Here is a 20,467-nt window from a genome sequence, read left to right on the forward strand (position 1 = left end):
CAAGTAACTCAATTTTGTATTTAAGTACATTATTGAGTATATTTAATTATTTTAGTTCTGTTTTATCTTCTATTTTGAGATGTTTATATTGTATAATTGTTTATTTTCTACTCTTTCTTATTCCTAATTATGTACATACTTGTTTTACCTGTTGCTGCAACGAAAACATTTCCCAATTAGGGATTAATAAAGTATATATAGATGGTCACACATGCACACACAGTGACATTTGTACTCTGCTTTTAACCCATCCTAGCACCAGGAGTCTAGCACCAGGAGTCCAGGAGTGTCCAGTGCCTTGCTCAAGGGCACCACGGCAGTGCAGGAGGTGAACTGGGTAGCAGTAGCAGTCCACACTCCATATTTAGGTCTGGTCTGTGATTTGAGCCGGCGACCTCACTGTCCAAGCCCCTACTGACTGAGCCACTGCCGGACATATTTGATGTTATATTATTATCTTATCTTAGTTACACAACTGATGGTAGAATAACCATTCCTACATCACTGTCCAGCTTCCTCTTGTACTTGATCTGTCCAGCTCTTGTCTGCAAGTATTTTTATAAAGTGAGGGGAAGGAAATTCCTCTCTGTTTTCCATGGCTGCCTCCAGTATTAATGCAGCACAGACTCACAGCTGAGTATATTTATTTAACTTTTCACAAAGCAGCAGCCGGACAGAGGTATGCGTGTGAAAAGAACTTTAAAGCATCAAAAATATTATTTTCGCTGGAACATAAATAAATAAACACCCAGAAGCCAGGTCCTCTTTGGAATGTAGTAATTCAGAATTTTTATGAATGACTGCATTCATGCTAGGCCACGCCCCCTCATCTCTCCGTGTTTGAACTCCAAGCCCCACCCACCATGCTGCCTCCTGATTGGTTGAAGGAGTTCTGGAGTGGGCGTGGCTTCCGTAAACAGCACAGTGCTGATATAAAAACAAAGCGTCAAACTTTCTGATCGATGAAAATGTACGAGTGATGGGAGAGATTAAAGGACCGGCGTGCATTGCGGATTTTACTTTTTGGGACAAAAGCCTTTGTTTCTGAGCATGTGGAGGATTTATTTTTCTTTGATATAAGTTTTCTCCTCTTCTATGTGAGTCAGCTGACAGCATGGGAAGACTGCTGTTCTTTGCTGTCGTGCAGGTGGTGACAGTCGGACTGGTGAGTGCAGGACGTGTATTTATTGACTCGGTTAAGCTTCCGGTAAACACTGAATAATAAAAACTGTATTTATTGTAACTGCAGCTATTTTAATCTGCACTCGTTTGTTTACATTACCCATAATGCCGTATATTCCTTCTCCAAAATCAAAATAATGGACGAACTAAATTGCAGCTGCACACACGTGAATAATAAATCTTCTATAGCCCTATTTTTCCTTCCATCACTCAGTGTTTTATCCTCATATATAATAAGTATGTGGGAATATTGCATGTTTTCAATATGGGGTTAGAGGGACCACATGAGGTCCTTAAGTGGTGTGTTATTAGGTCCGTATGAAGGTTCCTTTTGGACATACACCGCAATATACATCCGGCATCGATAATGTCACTTGAGTTCATTAATGCTGGTGTTATAAGTACTACAAATATTGGATTATTACAGATGCATCATGGTGTAGTTATGACTTTTACTGTTGTTGATGTTGTTGTTTTTAGTCAAAGATGGGTAGTTTTTTCAAAGTATACGTACACACGCTTTCTATCCCGCTCGTACACTTCCGTAATATTAGATTAAAGTCCTACTAGCGGAGATAAAAATACCCTTGACTCCCACTCACTGTGAAATCATTGCCCTTTATAAACGAGATGCGGCTTCTGTCCAGAGGATGCTTCAAGTTCCAGGCTATTGTCAGTGGACGGTGTAATGTCACGGATTTAGACCTGTGTGTGTGTGTGTGTGTGTGTGTGTGTGTGTGTGTGTGTGTGTGTGTGTGTGTGTGTGTGTGTGTGTGTGGTGTGTGTGTGTGTGTGTGTGTGTGTGTGTGTGTGTGTGTGGTACTCAGATGTTATATTGTAGGTGAAAATAACAGTACTAAATCAAATTAAAACTCTGTAACAAGTACAATTCCTGCATTTAAAATGTTACTTAAATAGAATACAAACATATTTGAATCTTAATATACTAACATTAAGTAAATGTATGCGTAATGGCCCATTTCAGGATTATAATGACTGATGCGTTACTGCTTTCATCACAGCAGGTAACGGTGGAGCTCAGTTTGTTAACTTGATGTACTGTCGCTGGACATCTTAATAACCTAATTATAAGTCATTGTTTATTTATTCATAACCATTTTAATCTGCAAACAGCTGTATAAAGATTCAAAGGTTTTATTGTCACAAAGCTGCAGTGTAGAAAAGGCAATGCAATTCTTCTGCCCTGAGCTCCTCCAACAACGTATAATAAAATACAAAAATAAAAGTAGGGCAAAAGTCTGTATACAAAGAAAACACTCAGGTCAAATACCTCTTCTTTACTCCACATCCCACCGCCGTGTGTGAATGTGAGACACAAGGGATCGGCGGTAGGTGGCTGGGGGGGGGGGGGTTTGGGTCAGAGAAAGTGCCTTTCATCCCGACTCGCTCCTGTAAATGCCAAGCGGAAGGCGACAGAGGGTTACAGATATCCCTGAGGGCCGGGACAGTGCTCAGCATTCAGCTAATGTTTAAGCCTCACACACTTTCAGGAATTCCAGGGATCTGTGTAACATAAGTCCGACTATTGTCCCGCTTTGGTCTCCTCCTAACATGGAAAGTGTGTGTGAAGTCAGTTTGCAAATATGCAGGTAAACTGAAGTTTGAGGAACGACATGGAAAAGGCACAACAAGTTGGTCTTAACGGTAAAAATGTTATATATTATGAGTCTTTTCACATTATTCAATATCGATGTCTCACCTACCCTGCGGGGAATTACATCGAAATAGTCGGTTTGCTAATATTTAACCAGAGGTCACACATGAATTGGTAAAAGAGGAATTACGCCATCTGTCTGACCTTGTTTTTACACTTTTCAACAAGTTACAGTCCATATATCCTCAGGTTGACTAAAGTACACACTATGCCTCACACACTTCAAAGGATTCCTTGGAGAATGAACATGAGGAAGTTAATTTGCCAATATTCCAGTTACTGGTTCCCGTTATATTGCACTGTTTTCCTTCCTTATTTCTCTGATGTCTGAACAACATTGTATGTTGGACTGTTGGAGGAGCCACCGCATGTTCATGGCTAACAAGCACGCGGTGTCTATCCTGCATCAATGAGGCAAAGGTCCTGATAGCCAATATTCAGGTTAACTAAAGACCACACTTTGTCGTTGCATTACATTAGATTCTATTTCAATTACCGGACGTTTGTTCTATCCAAAGCGACTTCCAATATATGCGCTTAAACATACATATACAGACTCCAAGCAGCAAGCATCCTGCAGGTACATTAGCTGTCAATGGGGAACACCAATGTAAGTGCTACATACATGGAGAGAGATGTACTTTGTATTGGCCAAAGTGAAGTGGAAACAGGTCGGTTTTCTGTCTGTGAGCTAGATGTGTAGACTTTCTAGCGTCCTACCGTACGACAAATCTCACATTTTGAAGGACTTGCTGGGTCCTTTGTACTTAATTTAACTATTGTTGGTTCCAGTGGAGCTCCCCCTTCCATGGAAAAGATACATGAAGTGTTATATTCAGGTTAAAGTGCACACTCCGTCTTTTCACAAACTTCTAGGACAAACTTGTGAACGTATTCGTCAAAATATTGTCCTGCTGGTCCCCGAATAGCTTCTGATTTCAGGACCATTTACGCTTTTCATTCCCTTTCAAATCTGTCTTCTATAAAACCACATAAGGGCTGAGACGGAACAAAAGAAAAACATTGTCCTGATTGGTTCCTACTCCATGAACAATCAAATAAGTACTAAAAGTCACTTCGCCAATATTCAGGTTCACTAAAGTGCACACTACGTCCCGTCAGACATTTAGGAATCACAAGGTAAATGTATGTAAAGTTGATTTGCTAATAAGGAGGTTAAATAGAGTGCACACTATGTCCTTTCATACACTTTGAAGAACTGCTGGGATCTTTCTAATGCAAGTCAAACTAATGGACTGCAATTATAAAGCGCTTGTCCAGTCTTTACGACCCATCAAAGCACTTTTACATATAGTCAGCTTTCACCCATTCACATCCATTCATTCAGAGGCAGCGGCTACCGTACAAGGAGCCACCTGCTCAGGAGACTCTGACGCACCGTTGGCCATCGGGAGCAATTTGGGGTTAAGTATCTCGCCCAAGGACACATCAACATGTTGACTTTAGGGGCTGTGATTGATCCCACACCCGTAGAGGACCGCACGACCTCCAAAACACCCTATGAGGTACATCAAGTCCAATATTCAGGTGATGTCTAGTCTTTTCATTGGTATTGTACAAACAATGCCATGTCTTTTTATGCTGCTGCAACGCAAACATGTCCCACATTGGGATGAATAAAGTACTTCTTATCTTGTCTTATTAGGTTGTTTGTTTAGTTAACTGTCAAGTGGGAACTACGTATTTTTTTGTACGTTTTTGTGTTCATCTTATTTTCCTACGATACTGTTATGATTGGCTGTGAATAAGAACATATGACAACATTTATTTTGAGAAAGGGGAAGGTAATATAAGATTATTATAACATTCTGAGTTGGGAATTTGATAGAATATAGGAACATCGTTGTGGTGTACAAAGTCCTGCACCTCTTAACTCATTGGTTACTCAACGTAACACCACCAGACTGACCACGAGAAGCACGCGGCGATCTATCAGTCCCATTCAGGAAGAGTACTTTTGGTCAGTTATCATTCTCCGTCACAGTGATACAAAACTGGAACTCTCTACCCACTCGTGATGTTTGGTACGAACGAAGGGAACCGAGTCCTACTTGGTGAGCGCCGTTCTTTGTATCGTTGGTTCCCTGCCTGCCATACATCCACTCGCCTTTACGGGAACTTTCCTGAATGCAAATGTTCCGTAGATCAGTGTTTCTCAAACTTTTTCATACCAAGGACCACTTAACCAATAAAAAACACTCGCGGACCACCTAACTCCACAAATATCCCAAAACACATCGTTTTTCTATAACAGATTATAAATCGCCTGGAAATGGGACAAACAAGTGGCAACATGTGTGACGAAGGTGTTGCCCTGGGCTTTATCATGCAATAGAAAGTGAAACGTAAGCTTTTTCCATTGCGGAGATATTCCCGCGAGAGTGCGGAAAACTTAAATGTATTTATTTATTTCAAATGTGAAATGTTACCAATATACTCACGGACCACTAGGGGGCACTCACGGACCACCAGTGGTCCGCGGACCACACTTTGAGAAGCACTGCGGTAGATGATGGCATAACGCGTGCTGCTTGAGTAGTAGTTTGGCTGAGAGATGAAGCAAGTTATACATTTTCTGTGAGTAAAAGTAGATTTCTGGCAAAACAGTCAATCATTATCCTGGTGGTTATTTCGCAGATAAACCTATTAGCCCCGCCCCCTTAAAACAAAACGTGTTGGATATGGCGTGTGTGTATGTTGTGATAATGTGATTGTGATGTGCTATGTGTAACGTGTGTTGTTTATTGTTCTCTCCTTTCACCTCTATCTACTTGTCTTTCATCCTTTCTTTATAACTAATGCTGTATTGTGATTTTAAAAGGGTGTCTATTATCGTCTGGCCGGGGACAACAGCTGTTAGCTAAAGCTGCACCATTTACTGTTTTTAAGAAATACACATGAGATGATCTTTATTAAAAGTGTACATCGTCCCCTAGGTGTCTGCTGGCTGCCCGGAGGTGTGTGTGTGTGCCGGCCCCCCCTCCTGCCCCCCGGGCGTCTCCTCCGTGCCGGACGGATGCGGTTGCTGTAAGGTCTGCGCCGCGCAGCTGAACCAGGACTGCCAGGAGGGAAGAAGACCCTGCGACCATCACAAGGGACTGGAGTGCAACTATGGAAACGATGTGGGCCGAACACACGGCATCTGCAGAGGTACGACCACCAGGGACCCCTCCTCCACCTCAACTCTGGGCATTATCTCTCATTTAGCGCTGTACTTAAAGGCCCCCTATTCTTCTGTTCTTCATCAACAGGTCTCAGATACATACAGAGCCTGTCTCTGATTGGCTGAAACACCAAACAGATCATTGCAGCATTACCCATAATCCCCTCTGTTTCAGCCCTGTTTCCAAAGTGCTGATTCTCTGTCTGTTACTTCAGATGAAAACAAGGAGCCCCTCCCCACGCCCCTCAGAGAGACATTTGGTTACAAAGAACTCAATGGAGCTCTAGAGGAGATTCAGGTGATAAGGGGGGCGGGGTTACCTTGTTGCTGATTGGCTGATGGTTACACAAGACAACACATCGTTATGACATCATAAAGTGGCCAAAATCTGATCAGACAGGTTTTTATAGAAATTGATCAAAAAGAGAGAGCATCTTTGTTCCTGAAACTTTCAGAGTCTCTTTCCACAGAGGGGACACATGTTGATGTAGAAGAGACATGAAGAAGAGGGGACACATGTTGATGTAGAAGAGACATGAAGAAGAGGGGACACATGTTGATGTAGAAGAGACATGGAGAAGAGGGGACACATGTTGATGTAGAAGAGACATGAAGAAGAGGGGACACATGTTGATGTAGAAGAGACATGAAGAAGAGGGGACACATGTTGATGTAGAAGAGACATGCAGAAGAGGGGACACATGTTGATGTAGAAGAGACATGGAGAAGAGGGGACACATGTTGATGTAGAAGAGACATGAAGAAGAGGGGACACATGTTGATGTAGAAGAGACATGAAGAAGAGGGGACACATGTTGATGTAGAAGAGACATGAAGAAGAGGGGACACATGTTGATGTAGAAGAGACATGAAGAAGAGGGGACACATGTTGATGTAGAAGAGACATGAAGAAGAGGGGACACAAGTTGATGTAGAAGAGACATGGAGAAGAGGGGACACATGTTGATGTAGAAGAGACATGAAGAAGAGGGGACACATGTTGATGTAGAAGAGACATGAAGAAGAGGGGACACATGTTGATGTAGAAGAGACATGAAGAAGAGGGGACACATGTTGATGTAGAAGAGACATGGAGAAGAGGGGACACATGTTGATGTAGAAGAGACATGAAGAAGAGGGGACACATGTTGATGTAGAAGAGACGTGAAGAAGAGGGGACACATGTTGATGTAGAAGAGACATGAAGAAGAGGGGACACATGTTGATGTAGAAGACACATGAAGAAGAGGGGACACATGTTGATGTAGAAGACACATGAAGAAGAGGGGACACATGTTGATGTAATAGAGACATGGAGAAGAGGGGACACATGTTGAAGTAGAAGAGACATGAAGAAGAAGGGACACATGTTGATGTAGAAGAGACATGAAGAAGAGGGGACACATGTTGATGTAGAAGAGACGTGAAGAAGAGGGGACACATGTTGATGTAGAAGACACATGAAGAAGAGGGGACACATGTTGATGTAGAAGAGACGTGAAGAAGAGGGGACACATGTTGATGTAGAAGACACATGGAGAAGAGGGGACACATGTTGATGTTGTACTTTTGAGTTGCTCATTGTGGGCCGAACACACGGGGCAGGGGCGGAGGGTAACTAAGTGCATCTACGTTCATATAGTAGTGGCATTATTAAGGGACATTTTGAGGGACAACCTTAACCCTCCACTTAATCTCTATTAATGATTTGAAATTGGTATACTTAATAACGAGTACTGTTTTTACTTCGACTTGAGTCTGATTTTGAATGTTGGACTTTTACTTGTAACTAAGTATATTAACACTGCAGTATTGCAACTATTACTTAAGTAAAACATCGTAGTACTTCTTTCACGTCAGGGTCTGAAAAGTAAAGCTAAAAAGTGAGTGCTTTAAACCGGCATTATTTCAAATAGCCAACTCCAAAATAAGTCAGATTGTATAGAAGTCTATGAAGAAATGACCCGACTTCTCGCCTGATTTATTACACAGTAATCTCTCCTTCAAATACGTTTTCTGGGCTTATCACTAGTTTTCTACAATACAGTAAGTTATGTTGTAAATTATGTTCTTATTTGAAGTAAAATAGACGACAAAGCCGAGTATGCTTTAGGTATTGTATATTAGTCTATGAGAACGACCCTAATTCTCACCTGATGTATTACATTACATTACATTACAATAGATTACATTACATTTAGCTTTTATCCAAAGCGACTTCCAATAAGTGCATTCGACCAAGAAGACACAAACTTGAAGAAAACAGAATCATAAGTACATCAGGTTTCATAGAGCCAAACATTTCAAGTGCTACTCAGCTGGCTTTAGAGAAGCCAGTCCTTTATTAGTATATAAGTGCTTTGTTAATAGTTCTATCGCTCGAAGTGGAGTCGAGAGAGATGAGTTTTCAGTCTGGAAGGTGTGTGAGCTTTCTGCGGTCCTGATGTCAATGGGAGCTCATTCCACCATCTTGGAGCCAGGATAGAAACCCACGTGTTTCTGCTGATGGGAACTTGGGTCCCCCTCGCAGCGAGGGTGCAGCGAGCCGTTTGGCTGATGCAGAGCGGAGTGCACGTGCTGGGTGTACGGTTTAGCCATGTCCTGGATGTAGGAAGGGCCAGACCCATTCGCAGCATGGTACGCTAGTATGATCTCAATCCCAAGTTTCAAGTCTCCTTCGAAACAGAATGATGTATATTATTTTGTACACGATGGACCCATTTAGAGAAAAACCCTTTCAGTCTTTTTTCAGTTCGTGAAAGTTGATTGTAAAATGGTGTTTGCCAAAAAAAGTCTTCAGCGTTTGGTCGTAGTCAGATCCACTTCCTGAGTTGCTCCAAAAAACAAAATGGCAGTAATCTCTCCTTCAAATTAGTTTATGGCCTCATCACTCGACTTCTGTTTTTTTTTACTATACAGTACATGATGTTCTCATTCTCATCGACAAAGCAGAGTTTGCTTTAGGTATTGTAGAGAAGTCTATGAGAAAACGACCCTAATTCTCACCTTACATGACACAATTGCCCCTTGCGGGATTAATACAGTTGTTGATTGATTGATGTATTACTTGGTAAACATGGTCTCAATCCCTACTTTCAAGTGTCCTTCGATACAGAATGATGTATATGTTGTACACGATGGACCCAGTTAGAGAAAATGTGTTCAGGAAAGTTGATTATAAAATGTTGGTTGCCTAAAAAACCCGTCTTGAGCGTTCGGTCGTAGTCAGCTCCACTTCCTGAGTCACTTCTTGCTCCGAAAAACAAAATGGCAATGTCCAAAAATCAAGATGTCGGCGGCTAAAATCCCCAAACTCTCGGCTTCAAAACGATAGTCCACAAACCCAAAGGGTTAAGTGAAGGTCACTACGGCCGCTTCTCCTAATATGCAGTCTATAAGTAGGTGGTAGGAAGGATACAAGAGGACGAGGAGGAGGGGGAGGAGGGTCCGATCCGGGGGGAGTTTTTTAGGTTTAGAGTCGGGCATTGAGTTTGGGGTTTAGCCCGGGGTTGAGTGAGGGGATGTGTGACTTCAGGGCGGGGGGGAAATCTGGCTGGAGTTTCTCTTTGATACGAGTTTCGGGTTTGAAGCCGGTGCCACGTTTTCAAAAACCAGAGCACCTTCATGAGCTGCCACTGAAACCCAGCCAACTGCACAGGATTCATATAAGTAGTTCAGTGTACACACACACACACACACACACACACACACACACACACACACACACACACACACACACACACACACACACACACACACACACACACACACACACACACACACACAATGGTATTTTTATACGTGTGTTTATTTGGGGGTGTTTCTAAATAAAGGGGGTGCATGCGGGGGGTGCATGCGGGGGGTGCCACTCGGGAGCGACATTGTAAACAAGTCTAAATTCCTTTCTGATCTAAGAATAGAGCTTGCTTCATAAAAGTGGAGATGGTGTGTCTCGCCGTCTCTCCTCTGATCTCTGTGCATATTAAAGATGCGTTGTCATATCAGCCACTTCCTGTTTGCTCTCTTATTTCCTGTCACAGCTTTTCACAGAGTTTTCTTTTTGAATTTAGAATATTTGATATCCGAACACTTCAGTTTTTGAAGTACGGTTTGGATACTTTTCAGCCCATACTGATAATTACCTGCTTCTTATGTTAAGATAATATCCAATTGTTGTATTTGAAAGTTCATAAGCTGTAGTTTTGCTCTCTTGATGCTAACACATGCTAACAAATGCTAACAAACAATTAGCAAATATGCATTATGTAATGTTCCATATATTATTTCCACGAACTAAAATGTCTGACTTCTCAAATATTAATGTTGTTTTTCGTAACGTACCTCAGAGGCTTCTGGAACTTGCAACTGCTTTTTCATCTGTGAAAAATGTCACAAGCAAGAACCAGATCTTTGACTCTGGACTCAGCATCGTGCAGATTCTTCTTCTTTGTCTTTATAGGATACAACACTATTTTAACTTGCACAGCGCCACCTACTGTATACATATCGCATTTGTTAAGTTAATGAGCGGCAATTTTAATAATGTTATCGGCTAGATTTTAACATAATAATATATACATTGCCCATTCTCTTTTGGCCATAATATATATAAATATTTGACCTGCTGTGATGCAAGTCAAATTTCAGACTTGATCTGACCATTAAAGTATTATCGTATCGTATCGTTAAAAAACATCGTTTGTTTTTGTCCTTTTAAAGGTCACCTATTATGCAAAATCCTCTTCTTCATGTCTCTTCTACATCAACATGTGTCCCCTCTTCTTCATGTCTCTTCTACATCAACATGTGTCCCCTCTTCTTCATGTCTCTTCTACATCAACATGTGTCCCCTCTTCTTCATGTCTCTTCTACATCAACATGTGTCCCCTCTTCTCCATGTCTCTTCTTCATCAACATGTGTCCCCTCTTCTTCATGTCTCTTCTACATCAACATGTGTCCCCTCTTCTCCATGTCTCTTCTACATCAACATGTGTCCCCTCTTCTTCATGTCTCTTCTACATCAACATGTGTGCCCTCTTCTCCATGTCTCTTCTACATCAACATGTGTCCCCTCTTCTCCATGTCTCTTCTACATCAACATGTGTCCCCTCTTCTCCATGTCTCTTCTACATCAACATGTGTCCCCTCTTCTTCATGTCTCTTCTACATCAACATGTGTCCCCTCTTCTCCATGTCTCTTCTACATCAACATGTGTCCCCTCTTCTCCATGTCTCTTCTACATCAACATGTGTCCCCTCTTCTCCATGTCTCTTCTACATCAACATGTGTCCCCTCTGTGGAAAGAGACTCTGAAACAAAGATGTTCTCTCTTTTTGATCCATTTCTATAAAAACCTGTCTGAAAATGAGCTGATCAGATTTTGGCCACTTGATGATGTCATAACGATGTGTTGTCTTGTGTAACCATCAGCCAATCAGCAACAAGGTAACCCCCCCCACCTTATCACCTGAATCTCCTCTAGAGCTCCATTGAGTTCTCTGTAACCAAATGTCTCTCAGAGGGGCGTGGGGAGGGGCTCCTAATCTTCATCTAAAGTAACAGACAGAGAATCAGCACTTTGGAAACAGGGCTGAAACAGAGGGGATTATGGGTAATGCTGCAATGATCTGTTTGGTGTTTCAGCCAATCAGAGACAGGCTCTGGATATATCTCAGACCTGTGATATTGATGAAGAACAGTATAATAGGGGACCTTCAAAGTATCTTCCACTAACCCTTGTGTCCTCTGCTTCCTTTCCTCCCCAGCAAAGGCAGAGGGCCGCTCATGCGAGTACAACGGGAGGATTTATCAAAACGGAGAGAATTTCAGTGCCGGGTGCAAACATCAGTGCACGTGCATCGACGGGGCGGTGGGCTGCGTGCCGCTCTGTCAGAGCAACGTGCCGCTGGCCTCCACTTCCTGTCCGGCTCCACAGCTCGTCAAGGTGCCCAAAGTCATCACTCAAAACACACCTGTTCCACCACAGCGATACTGACCTGCTTCTTAGGACACATACCATTCATATCGTTTCAAGTTGTATTATTTTAAGGATCAGAAGCTATAGTTTTATCATGCTAACAAATGCTAACAAATGATGCTAACAAAAGCTAACAAACTGAGCAAGAAGCATTATTTAATATTCCAATAGCTGTATTATTACCACAATAAATAAACAAAAAGTTCTGACTACCACAGATATGGAGTTATTTTTTAGTAATGATAAAATAACTATGAAATAAGAAATTAATTAAAATGAACATATATACATATTAGATATATTAACAGTGTGTATTTTTTATTCTCTGTCAAAGCGTCTTTGAGTTTTTAGAAAAGCGCTATATAAGTGTCATGTATTATTATTATTATTATTATTATTATTATTATTATTATTATTATTCCTTTTTATTCCTATGTAAATACTGCTATATTTTACTATATTTTTTATTATTTCTAATATTTTTTAATGTTGATTTGATTAGATTTATTCCGAATGTGTAAAACAATAATAATAAAAAATTAACGTGAGAATTATTATAGAATAAAAAAATCAAGCAGTGTCAAATTGATATACAAAGAATATACAAATAAACAAATAATCTACTTAATTACACATCTGAAAAGGGGTGGGAAGAAGTCTACACTTATGTAATCCCTCCCCTTCTCCGCAAAACAAAATTATATTTTATATATATATATATATATATATATAATATATATTTTTGTATGTATGCCCACGACATCAAGTCAAATTCCTCGTACGTGTCCTGTCATAAACCTGCATGTGATTCTGACCAGGTGCCCGGACAGTGCTGCCTCAAAATCGACTGCCACAAAGGATCCTCCATCCACCCTCCAGTGTACCCGCCGTACCCCTTCATCCCATACCCGGCGTACCCCTTCCCGAAGCCTTACCCCAAACCTTTCCGGAAGCTGTACCCCTACAAACTCAAGAAGGAGAAGGACACGCTGGGCAACGAGCTGATGGAGGTGGGGCGCAAGTGGGACAACAACAACAACAACAAGCTCCGTGGAAACAAGCACCTGGCGGGTGAGCCTCAGAGCGCCGTCTGTTTCCTCCGCAGTAAAGCATCATGTTGACGTTTTGGACGTTTTGACGCACAAACGGTTTCACTGTGGCACCTTCCCTCTGCATCTACCACTGTGTGTGTGTGTGTGTGTGTCAGCGTTTATGTGAGTCTTGTTTTCCACTGGCTCCTTGCACACCAGAGGTTCTCTCCCTCACAGCACATGCCTCTGTCACCCAGCCTTCCCTCTCTGTAATCACCCTCTCTGTGCGTCAGTGTTGCCTGTTTGCTGAATGAAGGTAGTGTGCTTTGCATCTCTGGACCTCTGCGTTCCCCTCTCTCTCCCAGCGGCCCTTTCCCCCCTTTGCTTCTGCCGACCCTGCTCGTCTCTCTCGTCACATTCTGCATCGTCTATTGTCCTCCAACGCGACATTTTCATAAGCCTGGTGTCCGCGATCGAGCTCAGAGTTACAGACCCTCCTGGGTGGTGTTGGCTGTAACACCGATGCAGTTCACTTTCACGTTGGGGTGGAACACGTAGCCATTTGTTCTACTTGCCGTCAGGGTGGGTTTGGAGGTTACTGAGGATGTTGAATCCATTTATGACATTTTTAGGATGAGAAATGGTAGGTTTGTGTCCCCTAAAACCTTCAAGTAAATCAGCTCACGGGAGTACATACACATATGCCCACTTTTTGGTTAAAATAGCCATTATTGATGCTGAAAATGTCCACACTTGATATAGCCTCCTCAATAACCTCCAAAATCACTCCCAAATGATCCAAATCAAGCAAGAAATTGTTTAGCTTTTGTCTGTATATGCTAATGTATGCTAATTTATGCTAATTGTACAAATTACCCAACATCTGCAAGTTAGCATCCGGCAGTTTCTATGTGCTTGGGACTAAACTAATGATTGATGGGGTTACTAAAACCTCACAATCAACACAACATCAGCCCGAGACTAAACATATGACCACTTTCTGGTTAAAACTGCTATTATTGATCCTGAAAATGTCCAAATTTGATATAGCATCCTCAATAACTCCCAAATTGCTATTGTCTGCATATGCTAATTCATGCTAATTCATGTACTACACATTGTCTTACATAACGTTGGTGAGCTCAACATTTCAGGGTTCACAAACAGACTACACAAACTGCTTTAACACGTCCTCTGTTTCCTCTCTCCTAGCCTGGAGGCAGGTGGGAGATCAGTGTGCGGTTCAGACTACTTCCTGGTCCCAGTGTTCCCGGAGCTGTGGGATGGGCGTCTCCTCTCGTGTTACCAACGACAACGCCAGGTGTAAACTGATCAAGGAGACGCGGCTGTGCAACGTTCGGCCCTGCAGCTCCATGTCCGTCCCCGTGAAGATGAGGAATGTGAGTGATGCTTTTAAGATTCTCAGACCGGCCTCTCTTCCTCTTAATGAGTGGTTCCAGAGAAAGGATTGCTCTCCGTTTGCTTTTTAATACCACGGCATGTTGCCGCAGTCCTTTCTGGTGCATTCGGTCTATTAGTGGTTCTGGTGCCGTGTGGGAAACCCCAGCCGGGCGACGATGGAGTCCATTTAGGACACGTTTCCTCTGAGAAGCTTCACGATGGTTGTTTCCCAGTCGGCAGTAGAAGGGCCTTCGGAGAGCGCAGACCAACGCAAAGGCTGTTTCCAGAGATGACACATAATGAACCCGCCGTGTGATCCGACCTAAATGTACGGGGCTCTTCGTTTTCCCATGCTAAACCAGTAGAGTTCCTTAATCCTGCTGGCAAACAAACCAAAAAACCAAAACACGACGTCCTTGCTGGAGGTGATAGCGGGGATTCAAAGCTTAACCGTAAGTTAGATAGTATGGTTGATGCTGCACAAAGTACAACAACAAAAAACGATGTAATACTTAAAACGGTGAAGTGAATTTCTGTTCTGAGTCTGAATTCCCAAGGACAACACAGATGATAATGTGAAGGGATATCTAATAAAGGATGCAAGAGGCGGTTCACGGGGAACCAAAGCCAGCCCTCACCATCAGAGGAAGCCATTGCAGCATCTCACCTTTCCCAAAACGTTATCTTATCTCATGTTGCACTTTGTCAGCAATATGGAAACCAACATGGCTACATCAAAGAGAAGCTTGATAGCTGTCTTCCATTGTACTTTCGGACACTTTAAGAACACTAAAATCCCATAACGTTTCAGACACAAAACAAGCCCCCCCCCCCCCCCCTATTTGTTTGCTGGTGTTTGGAGAACTCCCACGCTGAACCGTCGCTGTCAGCCGCACTCAGCGTCTCTCTGCTAAAGAGCTCTCCACTCGCCCACTCTGTTTTCCTCTCATCACTCAACTCGCTCTGAAGCCTCTCGCTGCGGAACACTCCGGAGGCGGACGGGTGCACCTGTTCTCTCCCCGTGTTCACAGAGCGGCTGTGGGTGTTAATGTGCGTCGTGTCGATCCTGAACCATCGCTGGCATGCTCCTCTCCGCCACTCATCGGTTGTTCTGACCTTTCATTTGTGTTTCTCTGTCTCGGTGCTTAACGGCATCGAGTCTGTTTTCCACGGCGCGGGGACCGAGGAATGAGTTTGCTCCGCGGTATGTAGGCTTGGTAACGCCACACGATAGAAGTACTCGGTGCTTTTAACTAAGTAAAAGTACTTTGTAGAAATACTCTGTTACAAGTATATAAAAAAGGGCGGTGGTGGCGAAGTCCATAGGGACTTGGCTTGGAAGGTCACCAGTTCAAGTCCAGGAAAGACCAAGTGCTACCGAGGTGTCCCTGAGCGAGGCACCGCTCCCAAGGCAGCCCACTGCTCCTCACACTATGGGTCGAATGCAGAGAAACCATTTTGTTACATGGGACCTGCACTACGTAACGACAATAAGTTCAATCTTCTTCATCCAAAAGTACTGTGTTCCAAATCAAGTAGAAGTACACAAGTATTGGCATCAAAATACGACTTGATTCACCGAAAGTAAAAGTTCTCGCGATGCGGTATGACCCATTTCAGCAGGTTGGTTAAAGTGTCCTAACGCTGCGCATGTTGTCGAGTTGGTGAAGACTTTTTCTTTATTTGCAGGACAATAAGAACGGTTTCTCAACCTGTCCTACGGCGTGAAGCCTCTCAACTGAAGAGCATAAAGAGCTTAGTGCCATGCGTGCGTCAGGGGTCGGCTCGGCAACCTTTTTGATATGAAGTGCCATTTTAAATAAAAAATTAAACGGCATATTAATAATGACGACCGACCGTCCGTCCGGTGATTCTCCAGAACACACAGGTGGCCAGTTCGCCCCGGTGTAGCATATTGCTTTCGATGAGCAGATATCCACTGGGCTTTCAACTGAACTAGCACTTCACCCCTGATCGCTTCACCACGGAGGAAAGCGGCAGAAAGTCGACTGGAGGTAAAGAGAGCGGGGCTGCGTTGTGTGCATGGCTTCCTTCTGCAGGTAACGGGGAGACGCGCTCTGGCGGCGGTCTCGTTTTGCATTTATTCCACTTATTCCTAGTGGGCCACTGGCTACGGTGCCGCGTGCCACCATTAGCACGCGGCACCGTAGCCAGTGCCAGGGCAGCGGTTGCCGACCCTTGCTCTAAAGATATCAATATTGTTGCTAAATCCTCACTTCAGTTCAAGAAGGAAGTATCTTATCAACAAGGGGTTACCAGTACAATTCCTTTAAAGCTCCTAGAGACGTTGGCATGGCTCTCGACTTCTTTCACTGGAATTCACTCGTGTCTGTTTCCCTCCACAGAAAGGAAGGAAGTGCTCTCGTACCCACAAGGCTCCCGAACCCCACCGCCTGTCCTACGCCGGCTGCAGGAGCTCTCGTCTGTACCGACCGAACTACTGCGGCGTCTGCAGGGACGGCCGCTGCTGCTCGCCTCGTCGCACGCGCACCGCCAGCGTGAGTTTCGCCTGTCCCGACGGAGAGAGGTTCAACCGCTCCGTGATGTTCATCCAGTCCTGCAAGTGCAGCGACGAATGCAACCATCTGAACGAGGCCGCCATGCCGCCTCAACGGTGGCTCTACGGAGACACGCACAAGTTCATCGACTAGACATTCCCCCACAGGACAATAACCTCCCATAGCGATCCCCAATATAGAATAGCTGTCCTTAGTGTGTCTATGACGGGGGTGTCCACACATTTCTCACCGAGGGCCACGTACAGAATACTCGAAGGGCTGGGCCACTCACTACAGGTCAGGGTTGCCTCATAAGTGAAGTTATAAGTTCGCGAAATCAATCAAATCAAGGCAATTATGCTGCAGCTTTCCATGGGGTGTCATTCCTTAAAACAGAAGCCTTAGATTGCGTATCATACGAGGAAATAGGAAATAGGAAGGGTCTATTTCATTTTCTTATGTAAATAAGTTATTGGGCTTTTTTCTTATCAACTTGAATTGACTGAAAGTGGGTTTATTAACACATGAACTCTACAGTGTAATATATTTACAGATATATTTAAGAAAGACAAGTTTAATTTGTGGGCCGCATTCCAGTATACTTTAGTTCGGACACCCCTGAACTATGAGCAAGCGAGGTGAACGAGAAACTGGGGAGGAGTGGGGAGATTTGGACGGGGGAGAGCAGGTGCTTTAGCGTAGATAGACTTTGTTCCTACAGACTGTGACGAAGACCTTTGTGGACGCTACCAAGCGTCCTCTGAGACTTTTGATGAGGACGATGGAGCGAGACACACAAACAGAACTGTTCATGTTTCTTTCCGTGGATCCACGTCACAGTTTCGTAAGTCCGACGAGCCGATAGAAAGCTGGTCGACCTCGCATTGGAGCTGGATAACTGGATGAACCAAAAGAAGACAAAGAAGGCGGATGTTGTTCTTGAAGGTCTTTTCACGGTATTTATTCACTGGTATTTATTGAGACAGACGTGATGACACGGTTGGGTCGCTATGTTTGGACGGACAAAACAGCTGAGAGCTGTCGGCCTAAACAGATCTGGGGCTCGACCCCTGGGTCAGAAAGCCAAATCTAATGATGAAGGAGAGGAGGAGGCATGTACTAGAAAAAGCCCGAGTTGAACCTGAGGGGTTGAAGCATTAGCGGGGGGACAAGTCAAAGGTTGTTTACACAGCTGGACGTCCCCCTGCCTTCGAATCTACAAGAGACATTTAGCAAGAACAAGAAGAACAAGCACAGGATTCTGGCGCCGAGACGTCGTCCCGCCTGACTCTGAGCAAATTACAATCCTGACTCAGCGAGAGTGGACTCTTTGGTTTGCTGTAAAAATAAAATTTGAGAAACGGCGTCTGCTGAGGTAAACATGTAATTTGTGACTCGCGGGTTGGAACCGCGGTCTGGCCTGTAATCGAGCGGCATGTGAGCTCATGACACAATAACTCACGCTTCGTCCATGTGTTTCTGAGCGAGGAGCCTTTGGAGAGGACGTTAGGAAAGGATCCCATAAGACATTTCGATGGGAGGAAAATCCTTCGTCCACAGTTTTTGATTTCCATCTTCAGAGGAACTGACTTTTATCTCGACTGAATCGCCATTTTCAGTATTTCAAAGATGTTTTCTCTCGGCTTAGATATTCCTTCTGATTAATATTTGCATTTTCTACCGTCTCTTCTCGGCTTCCGTAGGCTTTCTTAGTTCAGAGACTTTGCCACGAAGCCTGAAACAACTTTTGCAGGTGATAACAAAGAAAGTGTGTAATTGTTGTAGATGCTGTGGTGTTGGTACTGTATGTGTAGTTTTGTTTAAAGAACACTATAGAGCAGCTATGTACAGATGCATTGTTCCCTTCGTAGATCTATCTGCTGTATACGAACCGATCCTTTCACCCAGCTATACTGAAGTAGTCCCTGTAGAGTTTAGCACTGAACAGAGCAGGGTTCAGGTCCTTTAGTGCCAATTTGAAAGCATGAGGATTGTATGTCTACTCGTGTGCGAACACCATCTGCGGTAATAAAGTCGTGCTTTTTAGGATTACATATTTACAGACTTGCTGGAAACGGGTTGCCTACCAAATAATGGGATGTTAAGAGTTTGGAGTTCATTTTGCATTTTTAATAAAGACATGTTCACTCCTACACTTGGTCAACATTTCCATGATGTTATATTTTTCTTTTAATGTTGATAAAATGACTTCATGTTGAGTTTTCAATGCCTTCAACAGTTCATACATTGGTGTACTGCTTTTCCGGTTATGCCCGTCCCCTTGTTGTGATGAAGGTTGTTCATGTAAGCGGTCTGCAGAGTGAAAACCTCAAAGTGCACCCTGTAGCGAGTAAAGCTCTCACACAGAGACCTGTCTGCTGCCCATGAACGCCTCGTCGGGGATTTCTCTTTTCCATTGTTTACTTCCTGGTTCTGTGTCATGTGAAAACCTACATCAACAACAAATGACCGGATTGGCCGAAATGGACCAATCCACGGAGCCCCTCACTCACCAGGACCCCTTGGCTAACTAGCAGGGAGTCCCATTGACTTGCATGGAGCTCCCTGAACGCTGGAGATAGACGAGTTGGGATGGCGGTGAAACGCTCTCCGCAGATCCATTGACTCACAGCGTTACAAACCTTTCTCTTTCTCGATATCAAGCCACACTTATTGCTTTTACTTCGGCTGTGAGTGTGTGTGTGCTCAGGATGAGTTCTCGCTGTATCGCCGACCCGGAAACCTGTCCGCTCCTCGCAGCAACGAGCCTCGCAACGTCCCGACCAATCAGAGCACACTGGGCAGAAGCTCCAACAAGCCGTTTAGGACAGAGAGAATACACAGACTATACAGAGATGCTGAAACCAATGTAAGTTTGGAAAATTGCAGAATTTAAATCTGTTCTAGTCGACCTCAACGATGGAATTATGATCAGTAGAAATGGCCATGACACGGGACCTTCAAGACAATTATTGCTACTATTAAATTATGATGTTAACAGGGCATTACCGTGCTTTTAAAAACATCACAACTCAAGACAATTGTAGACGTTTTAACCTCAAAATACAACTTAAAGGGGCCCTATTCTCCTTTTTGGGAGTTTCCCCCTTTCCTGCAGTGTGTTAAAATACATTTTAATGCATGTAAAGGGTCTGCTAAGGCAAAAATAAAGGCCGTTAAAGCTTGGAAACACGTCACATGACAGGCACAAATTACATATGAACCTGGAATAAGTATAATGTTAAGATTTACGCTTCAATTACTTCAAGATACGGTGTGTTTTACGACATGTGTAATAAAAATGGCCAAATTCTTCACTTGGTGATTCGTTTATTGGATATTCAAAGAGTTAGCTGCCACGTGAGCATGGACCCACTTAACGGTCACTACATGACTTTGTAAAAAGGCTTATCGTTGTAGGAGGGGGGGGGGGGACAAAAATAACTTCCAATACGATGTTAAAAAAAGGGCTAAAATCATGTTCCTCAGAAATATG

General features: G+C 43.5%; 1 protein-coding gene across 1 annotated transcript; it reads left to right on the plus strand.

The window, feature by feature from the left end:
* The first annotated feature begins 974 nt into the window (after nt 1–974).
* On the plus strand, nt 975–19,124 carry LOC117451264 (CCN family member 1). The gene is made up of 6 exons (XM_034089475.2): nt 975–1,165; nt 5,815–6,028; nt 11,809–11,987; nt 12,839–13,091; nt 14,264–14,451; nt 16,819–19,124. The coding sequence occupies exons 1-6, from the start codon at nt 1,115–1,117 to the stop codon at nt 17,122–17,124; spliced, it is 1,191 nt and encodes a 396-aa protein (XP_033945366.1). The 5' UTR covers nt 975–1,114; the 3' UTR covers nt 17,125–19,124.
* Nucleotides 19,125–20,467: the final 1,343 nt, after the last annotated feature.

This window comes from Pseudochaenichthys georgianus, chromosome 8 (assembly GCF_902827115.2).
Source record: "Pseudochaenichthys georgianus chromosome 8, fPseGeo1.2, whole genome shotgun sequence".
NCBI classification, from domain to species: Eukaryota; Metazoa; Chordata; class Actinopteri; order Perciformes; family Channichthyidae; genus Pseudochaenichthys; species Pseudochaenichthys georgianus.

Excerpts from the sequence above, each read along its gene's own strand:
- LOC117451264 (XM_034089475.2), top strand. The coding sequence starts at position 1,115 with ATGGGAAGACTGCTGTTCTTTGCTGTCGTGCAGGTGGTGACAGTCGGA. Across the intron at positions 1,166-5,814 it reads AGGTGGTGACAGTCGGACTG|GTGTCTGCTGGCTGCCCGGA; the intron begins GTGAGTGCAGGA and ends ATCGTCCCCTAG. Across the intron at positions 6,029-11,808 it reads AACACACGGCATCTGCAGAG|CAAAGGCAGAGGGCCGCTCA; the intron begins GTACGACCACCA and ends TTTCCTCCCCAG.